The following is a 23487-nucleotide window of genomic DNA, read 5'->3' on the forward strand; positions in this document are numbered from 1 at the left end:
TTTTTTTTTTTTTTTTTTTTTTGATACAGAGCCTTGCTCTGTTGACCAGGCTGGTGTGCAGTGGCATGATCTCGGCTCGCTGCAACCTCCACCTCCCGGGTTCAAGCAGTTCTCTCACCTCAGTCTTTCGAGTAGCTGGGGTTGCAGGTGCACACCACCATGCCTGGCTAATTTTTGTATTTTTAGTAGAGACAGGGTTTTACCATGTTTCCCAGGCTGGTCTCAAACTCATGACATCAGGTGATCCACCCATCTCTGCCTCTTGAAGTGCTGGGATTACAGGCGTGAGCCATTGCACCTGGCCTGTCATGTTGAGTTTTCAGAATCAATGTATGTAATTTACCACATTAACAGAGTAAATCAGAAAAATATGAACATTTCAGCAGATACTGAAAAACTGTTTTGACAGAATTCAGCACCAATTCATGATTAAAAAATCTCAACTAGGCATAGAAGGAACTTTCTCAACCCATGAAAGGCTGTGAAAAACCTGCAGCTAACATGATACATAACACTAAATTATTGAATGCTCACCACATTTAACTGGGAACAAGACAAATATATGTACTTTCTCTGCTTTTATTCAGCATCATACTAGAGATCCTAAGTAGTGCAATAAGGCAAGAAGAAGCAATATAAGACATAATGATTGGAAAGAAATAAATTATATTAACAGATGACATACTTTGTGAATGTAGAAAATCCTAAGAAATCTACAAAAACTACTGGCATTATTAGTAAATGAATTTAATAGTGTTACAGGACATGGTATACTACTGTGTGTTAGCAACAAACTTTTGGAAAATAAAGAACAATACCACTTACAAAAGCATCCAGAAAACATAAAATATTCAGGGCTAAATTTAATGAAAGATGCATAAGACTTCTGCACTAAAACTCCCAGAGAAAATTGCTGAGAAAGATGAAAATGGAACCATACACTGTATTCATCCATTGGAGGACTCAGTATTGAGATGTTAATTCCCAAATCGATCTATGGTTTCAATGCAGTTCCAGTAAAAACCCCTGCAGACTACTTTTGAAGATTCTGACAGGTTCATTCTAAAGTTTGTAAAGAAATGGAAGGAACCTAGAATAGCCCACGTAACCTTCTAAAAGGACCCCTACTACCTGACTTTAAGACTTTCTAGTCAAAAGATGAATATAACAGACGAGAGACCAGAAATTGACCACACCTAATATGTCATAATTTTTAACAAGAGTATCAAAGCAATTCAATGAGGAGAAGAAAGTCTTTTCAATAAATAGTGCTGGAACAACTGGGTGTGTATGGGGGAAAAAAGAAACCTCAACTTCAATCTCTTACCATACATGAAAACTAATTTAATATGGACGTTAGACCTATGTTTAAGCTAAAACTTTAAAGTTTCTGAAAGCAAGCATAGGAGAATATCTTCCACCTTGAGTTATGCTGCCACTTAAAAAAATTGAAAAGTTAAACTTCATCAAAATAAAACTGCTTATCAATGATACCTTTAAGGAAAGGAATAGGCAGGCCACAGGCTGAGAATGTATTTGCAGCATATGTATCTGATAAGGGACTTGTATCTAGTAAATAACTTTTATAACTCAGTAATAAAAAGGCAACAGAATTTTAAATGGGCAAGAGCTTTGAACAGTCACATGACAAAAGTGTATATATATGTGTGTGTGTGTGTGTATGTATACACACTTGGAAAAGTGCTCAGCATTATTAGTCATCAGTGAAATGCAAATTAAAATCACAATGAGAAGACACTACATACCTAAAAGTTACCTAAATGAAATAGATGAACAACACTAATGTTGGAAACACCAGTTGGAGCAGATTATAATATTATCACTTTGGAAAGTGGTTTTGGCAATTTCATTCAAAGTTAAACACATACTGCCCTAGTAATTTCACTCTTAGGTGTCTAAGAAATGAAAATATATATATACCAAAAGTATAATAAAGTATGGTCCCAAACTGGGAACAATGCAAATTTCCAGTACCAGGAGAATGAATAAGCAAATTGAGGTATATTCATGCAATACAACTCAACAATTAAAAGGGACAAATTACAGATATGAGAAAGAATGTGGATATGAGTAAGAATGTGGATGAATCCTAGAAACGTTATGTTGAACAAAAGAAGCCAGACACAAAAGAGTACGTACTTTGATTCCATTTATGTGCACACAGCTAAGCTATGGTGGTAGAAATCAGAACAGTGGTTGCTTCTTGAAGGAAGAATTGATTGAAAAGGGGCATAAACGAACTTTCTGGGATGATAGAAATGTTCTATATCATAGTAGGGATGTGGATTATCTGGATGTATGTATTTGTCAAAACGGATCAGACAACATCTGTGCCTTTCACTGTATATAAATTATAAATCAATTTTTTAAAAACTAATGGAATAGTATATACAGGAAAGAGTATTTGCTTAGAAACTAGATGTGGTTTCTCGTCTTGACTCTGCCCTAAATTTATATATGCCTTGGGCAAGTTCATTCAATCAGTCATTTGTTCATAATGTATTTAACAAAGTTTTGAGCATGTAATCAGTAATGTGCTATCCTAGACGCTCAAGATATAAGAGTAAATAAGAGAGACAAATGCTGGTGGAGAACATAGAGAAAATATGGTGTGGTCAGTGCTCTCTAACTGAAGTATGACTGTGAAAGGAAGTAGGTAACTCTAGGGCTGGGGAAGACTTCACAGAGGAAGTGACATTGAACTGGATTTTTAATGTTTTAGGAGTTTGTAATACATGCAAAAGGTATGGCTTTTGCCATGACTACCCATGGCGAAGGTAGTCCTTTTACCAGTGCTGGTATTTAAGCTTCAACACTCTTCCCGTACCCATAGTATCTCAGGATTGGACAAGCTAGACTTTGTTGACCATATCTGTATCTTTACTGATTGTTATTAATAGATCTTTGACCATTTTCTTCTCACCTTTTACTTTTCTCTGGGGAAATCTGTTTCTTTCTCTCTCTCTCTCTCGCCTTGGGGTATATCTAAACTAAGGACTCTATTTTTATTTTTCTTACCAGTTTTGATTTGAAGTCTTAGTTTGTGAACTGTTCTTCAGTATGCACAATAAATTCCTACAGTTTTCAAATTTGATCTGATTTTGTTTTTGTCAATGCCAGTTTGTTACCAGTGGTGATCTCTGGAGACAAGATTTTGAGATTCAACTCTTTTCTGCATTTAATTTTTTAAACTTATGCATTCAAGATTTTTATTATGTAATTAAAATATCTACTTCGTAAACACTATGGTGGCAGCTCATTTGCTAAGAACTCATCAGCTGAGAACTTGTTGACTCAGTTGAGGAAGCCTTCCTCTGGTACATCATGTTGCTGTTCTTTTATTATAAAACTATATATATATGTATATGAGTTTAGCCCTAGAGAAAATGTGAAATAAACTGGTTGAAACAAACTGGGTTTATTTTGCATTTTTAATATCTACTTTGTAAGGATTAAATGTCTCACAACTATGTCTTTTTCAGCTACAAAGAATTTTTCTCATTTGGCTTTCTTTTACATAAATAGGTTTTACAGAAGGCGACACATGTTGTTCAGAGTGAAGTGGACAAATGTGTAGATGATATTATGAAGGAAAAGAATATTAACCCTGAGAAGGATGCCAGGTGTGCGTTTTTTACATTATTCTTTTTTATTATGCATTTATAGCCTGTGAGGTATCAAGATCACACACTGTTGTAACACTTTAGAGCTGAAGGGTTTGTGGAGATCATCTGATTCAGCGCTCTCACTTCACAAGAGGAGCAGTTGAGATCCAGAGAGGGCAGTGATAGAATCAGGACTAGAACCTGTATCTCTTGGTTTCCAGTCCAGTACTAATGCCAGTATATCGTCTGCCTTCTTCAAGATGTCTTACCATGACTTTCCCAAGGTTAATAACTTTGGCTACTATGTCTTTTGAAATACAGTTCCTATGTCCTCCTCTAGTAAGGTCCTCCCAGGCTCCTCCATTCTGAGTTAGGTGCATTGCTGTGGCATCTCATAGTGCTATCATACCATTTAACCCATTGTACTATAGTCATTGATTAACTCTTGTCCTTCCCTCTGTAAATTCTAAGTTCCACAAGAAGAGAACTTATCCCATTTCTGTGTTCCCAGCGCTGGTATGTTGACATAGTATTTCACACTTTTTCCTTCATTCAGCATTTTCTATGTGAATATAGAGGAAGGAACAAGTTATTTCAGCTGAGACAAGGAACGGTCTAGGAGGGAACTGTGAGGATAGTTCCACCCAAGAGGTGGTATTTACACTGGACCTTGATGAATGGGTAGGGGAACAGTGCCAACAAGGCACAGAGACATAGAAATATTAATACTTTTGTATCTGGAATGATAGGGAGTTATTTGTAGCTGGATCATTGAATATGAGCAGAGTAGTGGCTGGAGAAATGAGTGAAATGCTAGATTGATACATTGCAGAGTCTTGTATGCCATACTGAAGGATGTAGATGTTGTCCTCTGGTTTTTAAGCAAACAAGCTACATTTTTAGATATGTATTTTAGGAAGATGGAGAGTAGATTTGATAATGTGGGAGGCTGGCAGAAGGAATAAAGAATAGGAAATTTGAGTTATTTAGGCAAGAAATAAAGGCGTAAATACAGTAGGAGAAAGAGTGCTATGAGGATTGCTTTGAAGGACATTTCAGAGATAGAAAGGATTAGTGTATGGGGATCTTTTGACACATTGTGATGGAGAGAGGCAGGTCAGAACTTGGAGTGTTGTAGCTTGGGGAACTAATGGGTAGCGATGTCATTTATAGATCTAGACACTAAAGAAAGAGCATGTTTCTTTAGGGAAGAGAAGCAGTTTTATTTAGAGCTGAGATAACCTGTTGTGGAGCTATTTGTTTTATATATACTTGGAAAATTAAGTCTACTGGTGATATCTGGCAATAAAGATTTAGGAATGTATAGGGTTGCCCAGAGAAAACATGAAGAGAAAATTCTTCATAAATCCTTACAGTTGTGAAGTTTGCCATTCCTACCATGTCTTGCCCTCTTTCTAGGCCTTGTATCCTATATAGTACTTTACATAATGTTTTGTATTTAAGGAGGCCTTTGGTGGGTCTTATATTAAACTGAAAGCCAGGAAATGCTTTCTAAATAGACATATGAACCACAAGCTATGAAAGACTTTATTGTGATAAGAAGGTATGCTTTTTAAAAATAATTTTATCATTTTTAGTTTTAAAATCTGCATGAAGATGTGCTTACTGCAGATAACTGGTTATAAACAGCTGTATTTGGATGTAGAAAGTGTGAGGAGAAGGCCATATGATTCTGATAACCTACAGCATGAAGAGCTACTCATGAAGGTAAATTTCTGTTTTCTTTATGTGGAGTTGTTGAACGCTAGAAAAATAAATCAGGCTTCAGCTGAGTAAAGTCTGCAAGTTCTAGAGGCTTATATGGCTAGGCTTATATGGTTTCTTTGCCCTTAGAGAATTTTATTATGCTGGATTTCACTGATATGGAAAGATTTTTAGTTAGCTATTTTTATCATTTTCTGATAAGCATTATTATAAATATATAATGAATATATATTTATATGAATAAATATATTCAAATAAATTTTATTTTAATGTTTTTATTTCTGAAATAAAACCTATAGAGATCTTTTCAACCAAAAAGTACATGTCTACAAGTTTCAGATTTTTCTCCTACTTTTTATACAAATTGCTCATATAAGTTAAGCATTTTTTCAGCTACTTAGAAGTTGAAGACATGCGTGTCCCTTTTCAGATTATTATGTCCAATCTTTTGGGACTTATGGAATGTTAATTGCCAAGTAATGCCACAAAAGATTTAAACTTTAAGAAAGTAAAAATTATTTACTTAGAATTTTCCTGTTTCTTATTTCTAAAGTATAAATGCATAAAGCCAATGAGGTGCCAAAATGAAAGAGTAATAGACCTAGAGTAAGCTTTACAGATCATCTAGACTAGTCCCTTCATTTGAGGGATGAAGATTCTAAGGACCAGGGAGATGAAGCGATTTGCTTTAGTACTAGAATGGTAGGGCCTGGAACAGAGCTGAATCTCCTGCCCATCCTCTACACCTATTCCAATTTTATTTTAAAATCGTTAAAGAAAATAGCGCATTGCACTTGGAATTAGGAGTTCTTTATAACAAAAAGTACTGTGGAAACAAACATTGATACTATCTAAGTAACACTAAGCGATACAACTTTAAAAACAATAAAGGCTTTTTTTTCATTAAAAGTGTATTTTGTTAAATGAGGATAATACAAATATGTATCTCAAAGGGTTATTGTATGGATGAGTTTTTATATTTAAAGTGTTTAAAATAGTACCTGGCACTTACTGAGGATTAACTGCTATTTCTGTCCCCATTGTCATCATTTTTCCCTTCATGTTAGGCCCTTGCTACACGATACCTTTCTTTTTGAGGGAAAAAAGTACAAGTCCTAGCCCTCTAGTCCAGGGAATTTTACCTTGGTGCTTCATGGTGAAATTCAGTTCTGCACTACACATACTCAGCAGTCTTACTGGGTGAAGAGCTATGTAATCCGTCTTGCTTTAAGTGTAGTCCAAGGACCACCTTTACTAGCGTTAAATAGCGTTTACTATGTACACTCCAAAGTTCCACCTTAGACTTACAAAATTAGAATTTCCAGGAATGGAACCCAGAAATTCAATATTCATGCATATTAAATTTTTAATACTAGTGGTTCTACACTGTGGCTCTCACCACATCACTGAGGCCTTATCATTGGCATAATCAAACTCCTTGCAGAATTCATGGAGAGAGGCTAATGTAAGCAAGTCACAGGTGTTGATAATAAAAGTAGTGACCAGGTAAACCTAATGTAATGATTGGATTTAGCTTCAGAGCCAGTCTTGACCCTGTTTTAAAGCAAGGTAACTTCACATTTTATTTTAGGTAACAGAATACTCCTTTCATTAGGGGTCCTTATTCAACAATGCTTTAAATGATAATGAAATGGGAAAAAAATGAAAGTATTTCTGTTTTGCCAATTTTCACAAACCTTCTTTAGTCAACCTCTGTAAGTTTCTTTCATTTGATGGCTTGTGGTATTGAATTTAAACAATAAATTTTCTTTATTTTGCATTGATTAGTTTATTGGTATGTAATATTTGATAGTTGGTTTTTTTTTTTTTCCTTTTTGAGATGGAGTCTTGCTCTGTCGCCCAGGCTGGAGTGCAGTGGCGCCATCTCAGCTCACTGCAAGCTCCGCCTCCCGGGTTCACGCCATTCTCCTGTCTCAGCCTCCTGAGTAGCTGGGACCACAGGCGCCTGCCACCACGCCTGGCTAATTTTTTGTATTTTTAGTAGAGACAGGGTTTCACCGTGTTAACCAGGATGGTCTTGATCTCCCGACCTCGTGATCCACCCGCCTCGGCCTCCCAAAGTGCTGGGATTACAGGCGTGAGCCACCATGCCCAGCTTGATAGTTTTTCTTAAATCCTCGTCATTAAAGATATTTATTTAAAACCAAATCGTATTTTTTCAAACTGAAAATTTGTAAAACAAGTTGGAATGCTATCAGTATCATTTCTTCATGCTCTTCTGTCTTACACCTATTTTCATTCTGATTAGGGACTATTAACCCACCGTTAGAATAGAGCCTATTTAACTATACAGTATCTGAAGCAAGGGCTAAGTTCCTAAAATACTGTGTTTTTCTCAAGCAGTTTACCAGTTCTGGGCATATCTGTATTAATTAGTAAATAAAGACATCTCATTGTTTAATATTTTTGTGTATTGTTATCTTTTCAAAATCTGTTCTTTATACCAGTCTTTTTAATGGGAATAAATGTGCTGCGTGTTTTAGGATAATTGAAAAATGTTCTAAAGTCTTTGCTTAACCTATGGTTTTTCTACGAAAGTTATTTGATAGCATTAAATTACTAGTTACAAGCTATGAGAAAAAAAAGTCTTAATAATGGAAATATATTTGTACAGCTTTGGAATCTTCTAATGCCCACGAAGAAGTTAAACGCTAGAATCTCCAAGCAGTGGGCTGAAATTGGTTTTCAGGGTGATGATCCCAAGACAGACTTCAGAGGCATGGGCATACTTGGATTAATCAATCTCGTGTAAGTGAAAGTAAACTTTCTTTTCTTCCCTAAATGAAATTACATTTAATCTCTGATCTAGTTACTTCTAATAAGAAGTGATCTAGTTGATTCATACTATCTCTGAATTTTAATAACTGCAGTGCTGGAAGTATTTGCTAATGTGTTGGCAACAATATGAAGATATTGGAGGCCAGGCACAGTGGCTCACGCCTGTAATCCCAGCACTTTGGGAGGCTGAGGCCAGAGGATCACTTGAAGCCAGAAGTTTGAGACCAATCTGAGCAATATAGTGAGACCCTGTCTCTACAAAAATAATTAGCCAGGCATGGTGGCATTTGGCTGTAGTCCAGCCACTTGGGAGGCTGAGGCAGAAGGATTGCCTGAGCCCAGGAATTCAAGTTTACAGTGAGTCATGATTGTGCCACCTCCAGCCTGGGTGACAGAGCAAGACCCTGTCTTTAAAAAAAAAAAAAAAAGACATTGGTGGAAATATAATTGTGTATGTGATTTCTTTACTTACCAATGCTTTCCTCTCCTTTTTCTTTCTGATTTCCATTCTGATACCTCTTAAAGAATTATGTATGCTCCTACTGCCTTTATTCACTTGCTTTTTCTCTCTGGGCTCTCTGATCTGTTTTGGCAAATATAACCAGATAAGGTGATAATAAAGTCTCTTTACATATGTTCTTCACCACCTGTGACAACTTACCTACCTGCATTCCTGACTTGGTATAGACTACTGTATGAACTTTCTCTCCTTTATCTTCTTTAATACTTACGATTAGCTACATGTATCGAAATCCCCAAATATGTAAGTGAAGTCGCAATTGATAGCCAAAACTATTCTAGAAGATAGCCTGGAAGATTAATTTCCTCCTATAAGGATATGCAAATGTACAAATTGTAGTGTTTGGGTCTGTCCATGAAATTGTGATTTATAGACTATAAAATGTCTAGAATGGGAAGGCTAGACTATTAAAGTTTGGATAATTCTTACTGTGAAAAAATCCTGATATTGGCTAAATTAGGTTAATATTGATGGTTTTTTTAATTGTTTACAGATGTTTATTTTTCACCATTTGATACTGTTAAGATTGAGGTTAACTAAATTCAGGAAGGAAATTAAAAGTTGTTCTATATTACAGATGGAATATTTTAAGAGTAGTTTGACTATTAAAATGCAATGCTGAATTATTACAAAAATGAAATGTAAATAGTCAACTGAGGGCATTTTAGAGTCAATCTAGGGATAAAGTAGAAAAATTAGAGACTTAGGAAAGCATTGCATTAAGCAAGACTTTTAAAACTATTTTGGTGTTTACAGATCCCTTAGGGAATCTGATGAAAGCTTTGTATACTCTCTCCCCGGGAAATATATATATAGAAAAAGTCCATAATGTAAGATGGTTCCTGGATTCCCCTTCATTCATAAATTATCATTAATTCATGGACTTCTAAGTTAACAGCCCCTGGTGTAATGGGTTGAAAATTAGAGCCAGTGAAGAAATAAGGAAGTGTATATTAATACTCTCTAGAAGAATAAAGAGGGAAGAGTTAATTAGAAATTTCTATGCTTTATGAAAATGTCAATGATTTTGTCCTCTAAAATGTAAATAAACCATGGACATTTATTTTTTATTTTTATCCTCACGTGAGCATCTAGTCGTGTGTGTGTCTATCATTTTGAGGTGATCCTAAGGTTAAATAGATTTGGTGTAGGCCAAAAGGACGTATGTGCCTACAAATAGATAGTTTCATATACATCTCTCTTATACTGCTAATACTTCTGTTTTATAGCTAGTATTTTAGTTATATGATGATGAAGGAGGTTTCTCATTGCAAAAAGATTGTTGACTCCCTTCTGATTGCACTGAAAATGGCACTAAACAACACAGACTTAGACTGTAGTAGAAGGAATGAACCTAAGTGTAAGGAAGAGTGTCCTAACAGGTACATATTGACTCTTTTATAGAAATAGAACCAGCAAAGAAACAAAAAGAACTTTAGTTTTTTTTTTTTAAGGTAGTCTCTTTTTATATTATCTATTTATTAAAATACTTTACAGTCTTGTCAACGACCTATATTCTGTACTACATAGGCCTGATAGCTTGGGAAATTTTGATTCAGAAGCATTTGTGAATCACTGAAGTGATTTGAGACAGATATCAGGATACTCATGGCAATACTAGGACTATTATTTTGACAGTAGCTTTTTAAATTGGTTTTGGATATCTTACATTTGAATGGCGTACATTCGTTTGATTATTTTTCTTAAACTTTTTAGGTATTTCAGTGAAAACTACACTAGTGAAGCTCATCAGATTCTTTCCCGTTCAAATCATCCAAAATTAGGGTAAGCTGGGTATATTAAAGCCGTAATCTCTTACATTTATAATGATTAGATGATTTAATGAATTTGAAGGTATATCAAGGTATTTCTTAAAATGAAGTATTTTAATAAGAACGTTTTAAAGGATATTACATGATACATTATTTTTAAGGAAAAATGTGATTGTAAACCAATTTTTTATGTATTTCAGTATATTTTTATCACAAGATATAGTTTATCTATACAGTGGGGATAAGGGCCCTTATAAAATGCTTTTGAGAAATAGATTTGAAGATAGGAAGAGGAAATAGTTTGGAAAAGTAGTAGGAAAATGGGAAATAGCTTTGAAAATTGTAAAGTGAAATTCAAACTGAGGTGGTTTTATTAGCCTTACTGTTATTTTTAAAAATATTCTGATGGTATCTAATCTTTGAAAAAGCATAGTAACAATGTTGATCATAAAAATAAGTACCCTGGTAATGGAGAAGAAAATATCAGATTATCCAGATTATCCAGTGTATTTTAGAAATCAATGAGATTTGGTGTCTATAGTCCCCCTGACCCCTTTTTTATTTAAGAATTTTAGTTTTAGATATCATGTGAACAGAGCTTTATTTTTATTTCTTAGATTATATCCAGAAAAATATACAGGCTTTAAAAAGCAAAAATGTTAAATTCTTTCTAGTATATTTTCCTTACCATGTAGAGATTATCATAAAATCTGAAGTCACTTTCTACTAATTCCTAACATAATTTTAATTTATTTTATGAGTTATTTGGCTAGCTGGTATAACTGGTAATGTTTCTGACATAGGTATTCTTATGCAATAGTTGGAATCAATCTTACAGAGATGGCTTATAGCTTACTGAAGAGTGAAGCTTTGAAGTTTCATCTCTATAACCTTGTTCCTGGTATACCAACAATGGAACACTTTCATCAGTTTTATTGTGAGTATTAAAATGAGTTAAAACTAGATCTTTCTAAGATAATTCTTAAACCACTAGGAATGTGTAATATATATTTTAATCTGTTGCCTCTGTGAAGTATATAACTTATGTTTATCATTTTATTACTTAGGGTCTTTGAAAAACAAGAAAACAGTGGAAGATGGGTCCCCAAGAGTATTCCATACTTCAGTTTTTATATTTGCTGATTATAAAAGGCAATATTTCACATGTAGACACATCTAAGATTCATGTAATTTTTCTCTAGGCATTCATTTTCCAGCTAACTACAAAATGTATTTTCCCTCTTGGATGCTGGTTAATGAATGCTGTTAAGGACAGACCATTTGCAGATTATTTTTTTACTTTTGGAAGGAAATTTAATTTAGAGGAACTTTTCGCCTCCCCCTGCCTTGAATTTCAAGGCCAAATTTTCTTGTGGTAGGTTAGAGGTACTGAGTAACTGTTCCTAAAGCTGTCTTTACTTTCTCTGTTCCATTCACTTTTAGTGATAATATTTGAATACTGAAGGTTTAATTGAGTGAGTCCATCTTCTGAAGCTATTGTTCAGAAGCAAAGAACTCAAATCTAGTTTTTCTTCACACAGTACTTTTCTTGATCTTTTTGTGTCTTTAGAATGTCATTTGAATGTTGGTAGCATATAAGAAACTACTTAGATAATAGGTGGCCAAATCATAATTTCTTCATTGTTAAAAATATCCATGTCTCCTTTTCGCAGAAACTTTCTTGCCTTTTCTTACACCCTAATTCCAGTTTTGTCTGCATCTTAACTTTCTCTTGCATGTGTCTGTTTCTTTCTATCCCCATTGTAACTGTACAATATCAGGCCTTTGTTACTAGGTTACTGTAATAGCCTTTAGCAGTTTTTTTTTATGGTAACACTCTTCTATTTCTTCTCCACATTGAAAGTATAGTTATTTAAAATGAAAATCTGATCGTTTTACTCCACTCCCAAAAATTCTTCAAAGGATTCCCATTATAAGGCCCTGCATAATCTGAACCTTGGTAACCTCTCCAGGCTCATCTTTTGCCATATACCAGCCCCCCTCTCACCCCCACAGACTCTATAGTGGAGGCATCCCAGTCTTCTTTTTAGTTGCTCAAATATATTATGCTCTCTCTTGACTCTGTGCCTTTGCAAGTAACATTCACTTGGCCTGAACACTATTCCAGCTTCCTCTGTTCTTTCCAGGTGATGCCTTCTCATCTTCCAAATCTCAGTTTAGACGTGCTCTTCTCTGGGAAGTTTATTCATTTACTGTGTGTTAGATGTTGTTCTAGGCCCTGGGGATGTAGCAGAGAAGAAGACAAAGTCACTGCATTCGGTGAGGAGCTGTCATCTTCAGAATCAAAACTTCCCCCTAGTGCAGTGTCCACCTCCAGATACTGCTTCATTGCTCTGCTCTCTTTGTTCATGGAACTTTTTCAATAATTGCTTTTTCATTTCTTCATCTCCAGTTTTTATCTAATTCCAATTTAGTTTCTCTCTCCATGACTCTGCTCACACTGATTTTTCTCAGACACCAACTTTTTTTTGCCGCCTAATACAATCGCCATGTTTTTTCTTCATGTTATTTGATCCTTTTAGTGGCACTGGGCATAGATGACCACACGTTTCTTTTCGAAACATTATCATGACTTTTCTGGTGCCACATTCTCCTGGCTTTTCTCTTGCCCCACAGGAATTCCTGTAGACATCCACTGCCTTACTAGATGTAGGGAGCACCTCAGGGCCCAGCCCTGTGCCCACTCCTCTCTTTAGCCCTCATACTTTTCCTAAGTGGTACCATCTGGTCCCTTGCTTGAAATGCCAAATGTGCATTAAATGCCAAAATGTATATCTTCAGCCCAACCTCTACTTTAACCCCAGCAACTGTATGTCCAGATCCTTTTTCTCCCTTAATGGATAAGGTTAAAGAATCATATGAGGATGCTTACACAAAGTAGAAGCCAATGCAACATGTCTTTAAATGGAGGTAACAGATTTCAGGTTCCTAAGGACAGCATTGATGATTCTACCTAAGTGTACTGAAGATTTCTAGCAGGCGTGAGATGCTTTCCTTTAGCATTCCAAAGTATTGTTGCTGGGACTTTGCTAACTTGCCTCTAATTATTTTTTTTAAATGAATATATCCCTTGTTCATTAGCTACCTATTGAACGTAAATAACATAAATGAGATATCATGTCACACCAGTTAGAATGGCGATCTTTAAAAAGTCAGGAAACAACAGGTGCTGGAGAGGATGTGGAGAAATAGGAACACTTTTACACTGTTGATGGGACTGTAAACTAGTTCAACCATTGTGGAAGACAGTGTGGTGATTCCTCAGGGATCTAGAACTAGAAATACCACTTGACCCAGCCATCCCATTACTGGGTATATACCCAAAGGAATATATCATGCTTCTATAAAGACACACGCACACATATGTTTATTGCGGCACTACTCACAATAGCAAAGACTTGGAACCAACCCAAATGTCCGACAATGATAGACTGGATTAAGAAAATGTGGCACATATATACCATGGAATACTATGCAGCCATAAAAAATGATGAGTTCATGTCCTTTGTAGGGACATGGATGAAGCTGGAAACCATCATTCTCAGCGAACTATCGCAAGGACAGAAAGCCAAACACCGCATGTTCTGACTCATAGGTGGGACTTGAACAATGAGAACACTTGGACACAGAAAGGGGAACATCACACACTGGGGCCTGTTGTGGGGTTGGGGGAGTGGGGAGGGTTAGCATTAGGAGATATACCTACTGTAAATGACGAGTTAATGGGTGCAGCACACCAACATGGCACATGTATACATATGTAACAAACCTACACGTTGTGCACATGTACCCTAGAACTTAAAGTATAATAAAAATATATATATAAATAAATAGAGACTAATGTAAAAAAAAAATTTTAAGAGGAGAATTAGCTACAAATAAGAAAACTATAGTTCCTTAGAACTTAAAAAATAAATCTTCATAAAATTAAAAAAAAAAGAATTTGAAAACTCCCCAAACAATTAAGCAGTTTCCCATATCTCAATATATACAGGAGGGTGGTAGGTTAGAAACCAGTGCAGAATGACCTCTGTGCAGTATTTTTCCCCTAAAGACCAGGGAACTTGAGGATCTGTGGGAACTGTTGCTCTCCAGCACCCTGACACTATCTTGGCTGGCTCCTCTATAGGAAGGACATTAAAGTGTAATATCTGAGATAGAAAAGTCATTGTAGAACCCTTTCAGTTGCCTCCTGTCAGCTCAATCTACAAGAGCTGTAGATCATCCTGGAAACAGTGAAGCTTATGATTTTCAATTATTTTGAGACATTAAAATGCACATACACATATACCTATATACCTTTTAAGCAGAAGTTTCCCAAAAACTTGATTCTTATACCCATTACCATCGGAAGTTTCACATCTTAAATAAGGTTCTGCTTTTCTTCTTAAGAGGAACCTGTTCTAACTAGAATAATAACTTGAAACCTTGTCTTTGAATGTGTATACTTTTTTGGTAGAGGAGTAGGATCAATTAGTTTGCACAACTTAGTTCCAAGGTCATAGTTTCTCTCCAGAAGGAAGAACAGTTCAGAGATGAGTTTCCACATTTTTTGTTTCCCTATGATCTGCCTTCATCTCCCCCTTTTCCTTTGATCGCCTTTGTTTTAATGCGTCCTGTGTAGGAAGGGCTGGAAACGTTTGTAGTTTAGCTTTTTAGCTCCATTGTCATCTTGTATGTCCAAACTGTGAGCAGGTATCCGCCATGATTCTGGGAAGTTACCACTAGTCCAGCAGGAGGGCTCAGGATTTTGGGACCTCTGTCTTTTGTATATTCCGGTCTAGGATGTCTCCATTCTAATTTTGTAGGGCCAAAATTTTAGCTGGACTTCTGGTTTGGTGGTTCCAAAAAAAAAAATAGTAACACCTCAAATTTGTATAATTAAGAAAGTTATGTCTCAATAACAACTTTATTGAGGTATAATTTATACAACATAGAATTTACCCATCTTAAATATACACTTAAATGGATTTTAATGAGCTAAATTGGGTAGCCATCATCATAATCCACTTTTAGAACATTTTTCATCACCCCAGTGAGATACAGGTTTACAGTTAATCCCCCTTCCTATGATTTTCTTATCCTTAACCTCTGCAGCAAATTCATACAGGGAATTTCAGGTTTAGACATTTCATATGGTAATTTCTACAGAGTCTTAAGTATTCCAAACATCTGGACTCAAAAGGACAAAATATGTGCATCATGGAAAACAGCTCTTTTCCATCACTTTTTGCAAAACTTTGGGAGTCTTATGCCAAGGATGGCCCTGCCAGTTTCCTAGAATTTCAGTATTTTTTCCTGTGGTTTCCTGATGTCACATTAAATCACTTTAGCTATTATAGTCTCTGTTCTTCAAGTTAGTCTTTCTCTGACACTGATTTGTATTATAGGTCAATAGCCTCACTCTGAAGCAAGAAGTTCCTAGTGCTTTAACTTGAGCAGTTTGTTCCAGGCCCATGTAGTCATTTGAATGGGCCACATTACTGACAGTAATGAAAAAGCAATTTAAAGGACATAAGAATGGTAAATATCTAAAACATAATAACCAGATATACTGAAACAAATGGTATGGCCATAAAATTTGGATAGCTATCTGCCTTATCATACTAGGCAGAACATTAATCTCTAAATGTATTAATTATACATCCCTAACAGTGTATGGGGGATAGAGATAGCAGATGGTATTTCTCCGGAGGCTTCATTTCTTGATTTTACCCATGTATCATGGTTGACAAAAATCTGTTTTATCGTATATTGAGAATAATCCAAAAATCTTTCTTAAACTGGCCTTCTTATGAAATGATATTTCAGTGTGGGAATATGATGATTTTAACCATTAATGTTTGCTGTATGACCAATATTATTAAAATGGGATTTCCATTTTTTTACATAGTAAGCAATCATGATAGTCTAGCCACCCTTTTGAGTAAAGTCATTGGCTTTTGCAACAGAGACCACTTACAAACTGTGTGATTTGGGGCACATCATTTAACTTCTCGGCACCTCTCTTTCGTCTTCAGTAGAGTGGGAATAACAACATAGTACTTGCATCCTAGGGCTGCTCTGACAGTATATGAGCATTTAGTGAGCACTGTAGAAATATTTTAAAAAATAATTCAATAAATACATTTGATTACATACAAAGTAGGACTGGGGTGATTTTATTTTTTGCTTTACTTTTTAACAGCTTTATTAAGGTATATGATAAACTGCACATATTATATGACATATGATAAACTGCACATATTTAAACATGTATGATTTGATAAGTTTTAACATATGTATACACCTGTGAAACCATCTCCATGATCCAAATGGTGAATATAGTCACCACCTCTGAAAGTTTTTATGTACTCCTTGGTAATCCATGCCTCTTGCCCCTCCCCCCACCATCCTAGGAACCACAATTTTTTTGTCACTATAGATGAGTTTGCATTTATTTTCTAGAATTGTATTTAAGTGGAATCATGCAGTTTTTACTCATTTTGGTCTGGTTTCTTTCTGCATAATTTGTTGTGTGTATTAATAGCTTTTTTATTTGTTATTTTTTAAAAATTGACATATTACCTCATTTATTTTTATTGCTGAACAATATTCCATTATATGCTACACATTGTTTATGTACTTGTTGATAGATATTTTGATGTTGGGTGGTTTTAAATTCACATTTAAGTTTACATATATATGTGTGTGCGTGTGTGTATATAAACAAGTTCGGTTTCATGAAATAGATTTAACATTTTGGGGGTTAATTTGGCTACCATAATGAGGATATTGAAAGCCAAAAATATTAAGCCGATTTAGAGTGGATGTATTTTTTTAAAAAAGAGAAGATGCTGATAGTTCATTGAAAAAAAAGTAGAAATAACTCTTAGATTTAGAAATCGAGTAGGAAATAACTTTCCTACACTTTAGCCTTATCCAACATTTTCTCGTTACTTGCATTTTTGTGCTTTGGAAGTTTCTCGGGAAACTTTTCTCAAGGTATCTTTTGAAAGTACTACATCTTTTTTTTTTGAGATAGGTTCTCACTCTGTCAACCAAGCTGGAGTGCAGTGGTACAGTCACGGCTCGCTGAAGCCCTGACCTCCTGGGCTCAAGTGATACCTTTACCTCAGCCTCCCAAGTAGCTGGGACAACAGGCGCATGCCACCATGCCTGGCTAATTTTTGTATTTGTTGCAGAGATGGGGTTTCACCATGTTGCCCAGGCTGGTCTCTTAAGTCCTGGCCTCAAGCGATCTGCCCACCTAAGTCTCTGAAAGTGCTGAGAGTTCAGGTATGAGTCACTGCTCCCAGCTGAAAGTACTATATCTTTTAAACTTGAGGGATGTTGTTGATTTTTGAGACAAATAGTAAATATACACTAAATCGTTTATTAAGTCTTATTAAGTCCCTCAGGCTTCTAACAGTTTTGAGATTACTTTTGATTATTGTATTCTAATATGGAATTTAAAGGATGGTTATATACTTTGTAAAGATGAGATGGTTTGAATGTGATTTCAACATTGAGGATTAAATGTTTTGTTTTTCTCTAACTGCAGGTTATCTTGTCTATGAATTTGACAAGTTTTGGTTTGAAGAAGAACCAGAAAGCATTATGTATTTCAACTTGTATAGAGAGAAGTTTCATGAAAAGATTAAAGGACTTTTACTGGATTGTAATGTAGCACTTACTTTAAAAGTATAAATCATCCACTGTATCTTCTATTTCTACCACATTTTGCACATTCAACAGAATTTATATGTTGTAATAGGAATTATCTGATCAATTACACTCTTATATATAATTTCCTACACAAATATTTCAGAAATTCTATTTAAGAAAGCTAGTGGACAATCAGTGTATGTTTACAATTGTTTATACACTGTTCTCCAAAGGTACCTTATCCTTCCAAAGATCCCCTCTGTAGAGTCATGCGAACTACAGTTTGGAACTTGGGACTTAGCCCGTTGGTGTAAAAATATAAATCAGGTATTTGTATTAAATTGATTAAAATGTGTAAAATCAATTTTCGTTTTTATGTGTTATAGGGTCAAGTTGGTATCTTTTTCAAAGCTCTTTAAGATTTTTTTGGTTTTTAGTTTGGAAATGGCTGTTTTTAATTTTCTTTGTCTGATTTTTATTTCTAGGTTAATTAACAGCAAGAGTGTTTCTTTATGGTTTTCTTTGTTTGCATCTTAATTACATGTCATAACGTTGCTTCATTAGTAGCAAATAGAGCAGAGATACAGCAGAGAGAATAAAGAATTAGGGCCTCCTTTTGGGTTTCTGTGATTATTGAGCATAACTGATGAGAGAATGACAGTATTGGTGACTAGCTTTTTTGTTTTTAAATAACACACTTTAAAATGCCACAGTGTTATTTGAAAGCTTAAAGGCATTTTCTTATCTTCAGTATTTGCTTTTTATCAGTTGTAGAAAAGAACCTTAGTGTTTTCTTCTCTACCTATATATGCTTATGAAACTGCTCTACCTACATATGAAACTTCTCTACCTATGTATGTTTACGAAAAGAGATGTATTTGCCAAGAAAATCTTGATTATATAAAAGACAAAAAGATTATAAAAGACAGTTTCTGTTTAAGTAAAACTGTCTTTGAAACTTAAAGCTTAAGTTTTAAAAAAATCTCAGTTAAACATCGTTGGTTTATTTGACTTACTGTTAACTCTTGCTTCTCTTTGACTCCATGGTGTTTTTAGATAACCATGTATGAACTTTATGTTAATGGTTTGTGGGATACTAAAATAGCTTGAAGATGACTTGACGACTGTGCATTTTATATAGTTTTATTCTCCTAAAATCTCAGGAGGGCAGCAAGTGCTGTCAACGGTTATATAGTGATGAGGTTCTTATGGGAATGATTTCTTCTTGGTGCGTTTTACACATTTGTACTGATAGCAAAACTAAAGTTTAAAGCAGCAAAGTTTAAGTTCTCCTTAAATCCTACAGAAACCAACCTTTTAAGGACATAATTTCATCTAAAACATGACGATATTTAGCACACCTTTTAATGTGGGTATATATCAAGTGTTTAAGGACTGGCTAGTATGTGATAGAGCAAGACCTGAGACTTTGTAAGTATTTGCTCGTGTCTGTTGACAGACCTCTTTCTTTCAAACTTGTTAGAAGAGTGGTAAGACATATCCAATTGGAAAATAAGATGCAGTGTTGTATAGCACATACATTTAAAGTGCATGCGTTAAAATTAGTTTCTCAAGATAAAATTATTTTAAAAATTTGGTTCACTTTATTACAATAGTGGCAATTTAGCTTTTCAGTATTATAGGAATTTAAAAATTGGTTTCTTGTAGGGGACATCTCAACTTTGGGAATATCTTCACTTAATTTTTAAAAAATATTTTCATGCTTTATTGTCCAGCTATACAATATATCGCAAAATCCTGACAAGTTCATTGTATTAAGGTATTAACTATTACATGGAAAGCAATTCTGTTCATCTTTTGGTGTTTGTGTTGAAAATGCTTATCTTTGTGTTTTGATCTCCCAACAGCTGAGAGCTTGAACTGATTTAAACATTTGTCAGTATACTTAAGAATGCTTTAAGTATAGAAGGGGAAAATTTTAAGTAAGTTTTTTCCCTTCTAGGAAGAAAAACTATGATGATGTTAAGAAAATGTCATTATAAAGCTTGCTCAATAATATGTTCTTTAAATCCACCTCCATTTGTACATTATAGGTATCATTCTGTTTTTGCTTAAAATAATCTGCAACCATTTCAGATAGTTTTACAGCAAATTGATCTAAAAGCCACTAATAAATTCTAGGGTTTGAGTCTAGAAGCCAAGCAAACTGTCACCAATGTCAGTTGTAAATTAGAATGCAACATGAGCCTTCAGACTCATGACAATGATATACATGAAAACAAAAATATAATTGTGTCTACCTTCCTACTTTCCCTTTTGACATATGTAGTTGGAATTTTATGTAATCTTAAAATCCATATTTAGAATCTTACCTGTTTCTATAATAATTAGTAAAATGCCAAAGTAGTGATAGAATATTGTGGCATTGAAGTAGCCGAAAAATTGTTAGTTTTAGCATCAAAAAAGTAAATAGATGTTGAAATGAATTTTTGTATGTGCCAGGTTGAAGAGAGTGTGCCAGTGACAGGAAGTAGTCTAAAAAATTAACAGTTATGGTTTTAATAGGATCTGAAAGACAATCTTTAAAGAAATGGGAGAAATTGGGGTATCAGTGAACCTATACCAACCTCTCTTTGTACATAAATATGGTGATGTAGCTAGATGTAAAAATCAGTGTCTTACTGGCACCAGTTACAGTTCAGAAAACAATCTTTTTCTTAAAAATGCCCATCTGATTTCTATTTTTAGGAGCTACTTGAATTTGTATGTATTTTTTCTATGTGAAAATATATGTACTCTTCACTTTTGTTCCAGTACTATAATTGCTCATGCACTCTTTCTCCCCTTTGAGAACATTCAGTAAAATACAACTTCATCAAAGATTTGCTCGAAGGAGAAGCATCACATGAGTGTGAAAAGTAGATGCTCGTAGCCAGAACAGAAAAGGTTACACATGATCATGGCACAGAAGATAGGAGGTTTGACTTGGAGGGCCATAATGTTTATTATCCTTTTTGAAATAACAGGGACCAGCAGCTGTTTTCTCAGGATAAATGCTCTACCCCACTTCTCTATGAACAGGTGTGGGGAGGCTTACTTTCCATTTTCATATTTATACACCTCTCTACAAAAGCAATTTTTAATGAAGGTTAGTGGAATTGTTAAAAATCTGAGAGGAATGATGACTGGAGGTGTTTGGGGTTTTTTTCTGTATTCAGTTTTTAATGAGAAAAGTTTTAAATGTAGTACAGGTAAGACTCAACTACTATCTTACTATTATAGGACGATTCTATGTTTCTGTTAAAGTATTCAAGTAGCTTTCTCTGGGGGAAAAAGTACCACTTGGACACTTAAAGGAATTGGGATTTTTGTCTACTTTGTATAAGGCAGTTGACTTCTTAAGTGAAAGCAATAGGGTAAAATGTCATTTTGTTTGGAATATTAAGTGAGCAAATAAAAAACATGTTGAAATTGTTGTAAGCCTTTCTGTTGATACTTCTTTTTTTCCATATTCCCTCATTTAGTCATTCATGCTCATTAAACATTTTTCTTATTTTTCTTATCGTGTTGCTGTAAGTAAATCAGAATATACAGAAAAAAGTTTTGATTTTCTTGACTTGTTAACTGCTGATTACCTATTTACAGTGTTGAATGATAAACAAGTGGTTATGAGACTGAAAATTTCCTTTATTTAAAAAGATGCCACCACCTCCACCTGCCCCTTCTTACAAAGAGTAGGAATAATTCGTGCTAAACTGCGCTGTTTTATTCTTAACTTTACATAAAAGTTCTATTATCCATCATAAAGTGGATCTATTTACATATTAATACATCATTTTTTTACAGCTGCATAGCATTTCTGTGTGCGTGTGTGTGTGTATGTGTGTATATCTTACTTTGAAATAAAAATAGGTGGATCTGGTTGGATAAGGCTAAGTTAGTATATTAGTACTAACTTTATTAAAGTTAGTGCTAATTATAGGTTTAAATATACGTATATATTCGAAAATAGGCTGGAAATTAAAGACAAAACATCCATCTTAAGGAGTTTGATGAAGAACACAATAAACGTAAAGAAAATAGACAAATATTAAAGAATTAAAGATAAGTGCTTAAAATGCATAGAAAACAAGCATATGAGATCAACAGAAATAAGCTTTTGCTTGAAAAGACTAGTATTGATACTTGATACTAGTTAAGAATAAAAGAGAAAGCAATAATGTCAATGAAATATGGGCATCACTACAAATTCTACAGATGGTGAAAAAAATTAATTTTTTCAAAAATTTGAAAATTTTAATGAAATACAAAAATTTCTAGAAAAATACAGCTTACCAAAACTGTACAAGGAAGGGGGAAAGTCCTAGCCCTATTAAACTGAATTAGCAATTAAAACCCTTTACACTAAAAACTGCAGTTCTATATGGCTTGCATCAGTGAGCTGAATGACACACTAAAGAGTAAAATCACTTTTCACAAACTCTTGCAAATGATAGCGTGTAGACTGCAATTCATGGACTATCATAACCTTGATGACTAAAACTCAACAAGAACAGTATGAAAAAAAATTGTATGCCAGTGTCACTTTAGATGCAATAATTATAAACAAAATGTTAGCATACTGAATCCGGAAGCTTACTAAATGTATTAATGACCTGCATATATAGATATATTGCTTTAATATGTGATCAATTATGGCTCAGTTCAGTTGATCACCAGAATAAAACTAATGTAATTTTTCATATTAACATTTGAAAATCATGATGGTCTTAGATGCAGAAAAAACATTTGATAAAAATTCACTTATGTTTAAAAAATAGTAAATGAGAAATAGTGATTAATTTTATAAAGTATATCCTTATAAACTACAACAAATACACTTAACAGTAAAACATTGGAATCAAATTTAGAAAGACTGGAGACCTATGGAGCAGTTTGATGCAGATCATTTCCCTCTAGGGACAGACCATTAATGAGAAAAATAAATGCTTTGACTCTATAGATTGCATTAAATCTGTAAGATAAATGTGAAAACAGTTTTTTCCAATCTGAGAGTATGTTATATACCTATATAGTTTAAAAAAATATTTCAATAGAATTATAGCCTTCATAGTGATACCACACATCTTTTGTTATATTTATTCCCAGGTACTATTTTAAAATGCTTTTTTTTTTTTGAGACAGTCTTGCTCTGTCACCCAGGCTGGAGTGCAATGGCGCCATCTCGGCTCACTGTAACCTCTGCCTCCTGGGTTCAAGTGATTCTCCTGCCTCAGCCTCCCGAATAACTGGGATTACAGGTGCCCGCCACCATGAGCAGCTAAAATTTTTGTATTTTTAGTAGAGACAGGTTTTCACCATGTTGGCCAGGCTGGTCTCGAACTCCTGACGTCAGGTTATCCACCTGCCTCCGTCT

The 23487-nt window shown here is 34.6% G+C and overlaps 1 protein-coding gene across 3 annotated transcripts in view; it reads left to right on the top strand.

Moving 5' to 3' along the window:
* The window catches only part of ELMOD2 (ELMO domain containing 2), a 29634-nt gene extending 8088 nt beyond the window's left edge, over positions 1-21546 (top strand). For all 3 annotated transcript variants that reach the window (XM_004040416.4, XM_019026059.4, XM_055384727.2), the window contains exons 4-9: positions 3547-3644; positions 5225-5354; positions 7987-8120; positions 10387-10455; positions 11246-11379; positions 18007-21546. In XM_004040416.4, coding sequence (XP_004040464.3) covers positions 3547-3644; positions 5225-5354; positions 7987-8120; positions 10387-10455; positions 11246-11379; positions 18007-18152 — 711 coding nt within the window. In that variant the 3' untranslated portion in view covers positions 18153-21546. The remainder of the gene's footprint in view (positions 1-3546; positions 3645-5224; positions 5355-7986; positions 8121-10386; positions 10456-11245; positions 11380-18006) is intronic.
* The last annotated feature ends 1941 nt before the right edge of the window (positions 21547-23487 follow it).

This window comes from Gorilla gorilla, chromosome 3 (genome assembly GCF_029281585.2).
Source record: "Gorilla gorilla gorilla isolate KB3781 chromosome 3, NHGRI_mGorGor1-v2.1_pri, whole genome shotgun sequence".
NCBI lineage: Eukaryota > Metazoa > Chordata > Mammalia > Primates > Hominidae > Gorilla > Gorilla gorilla.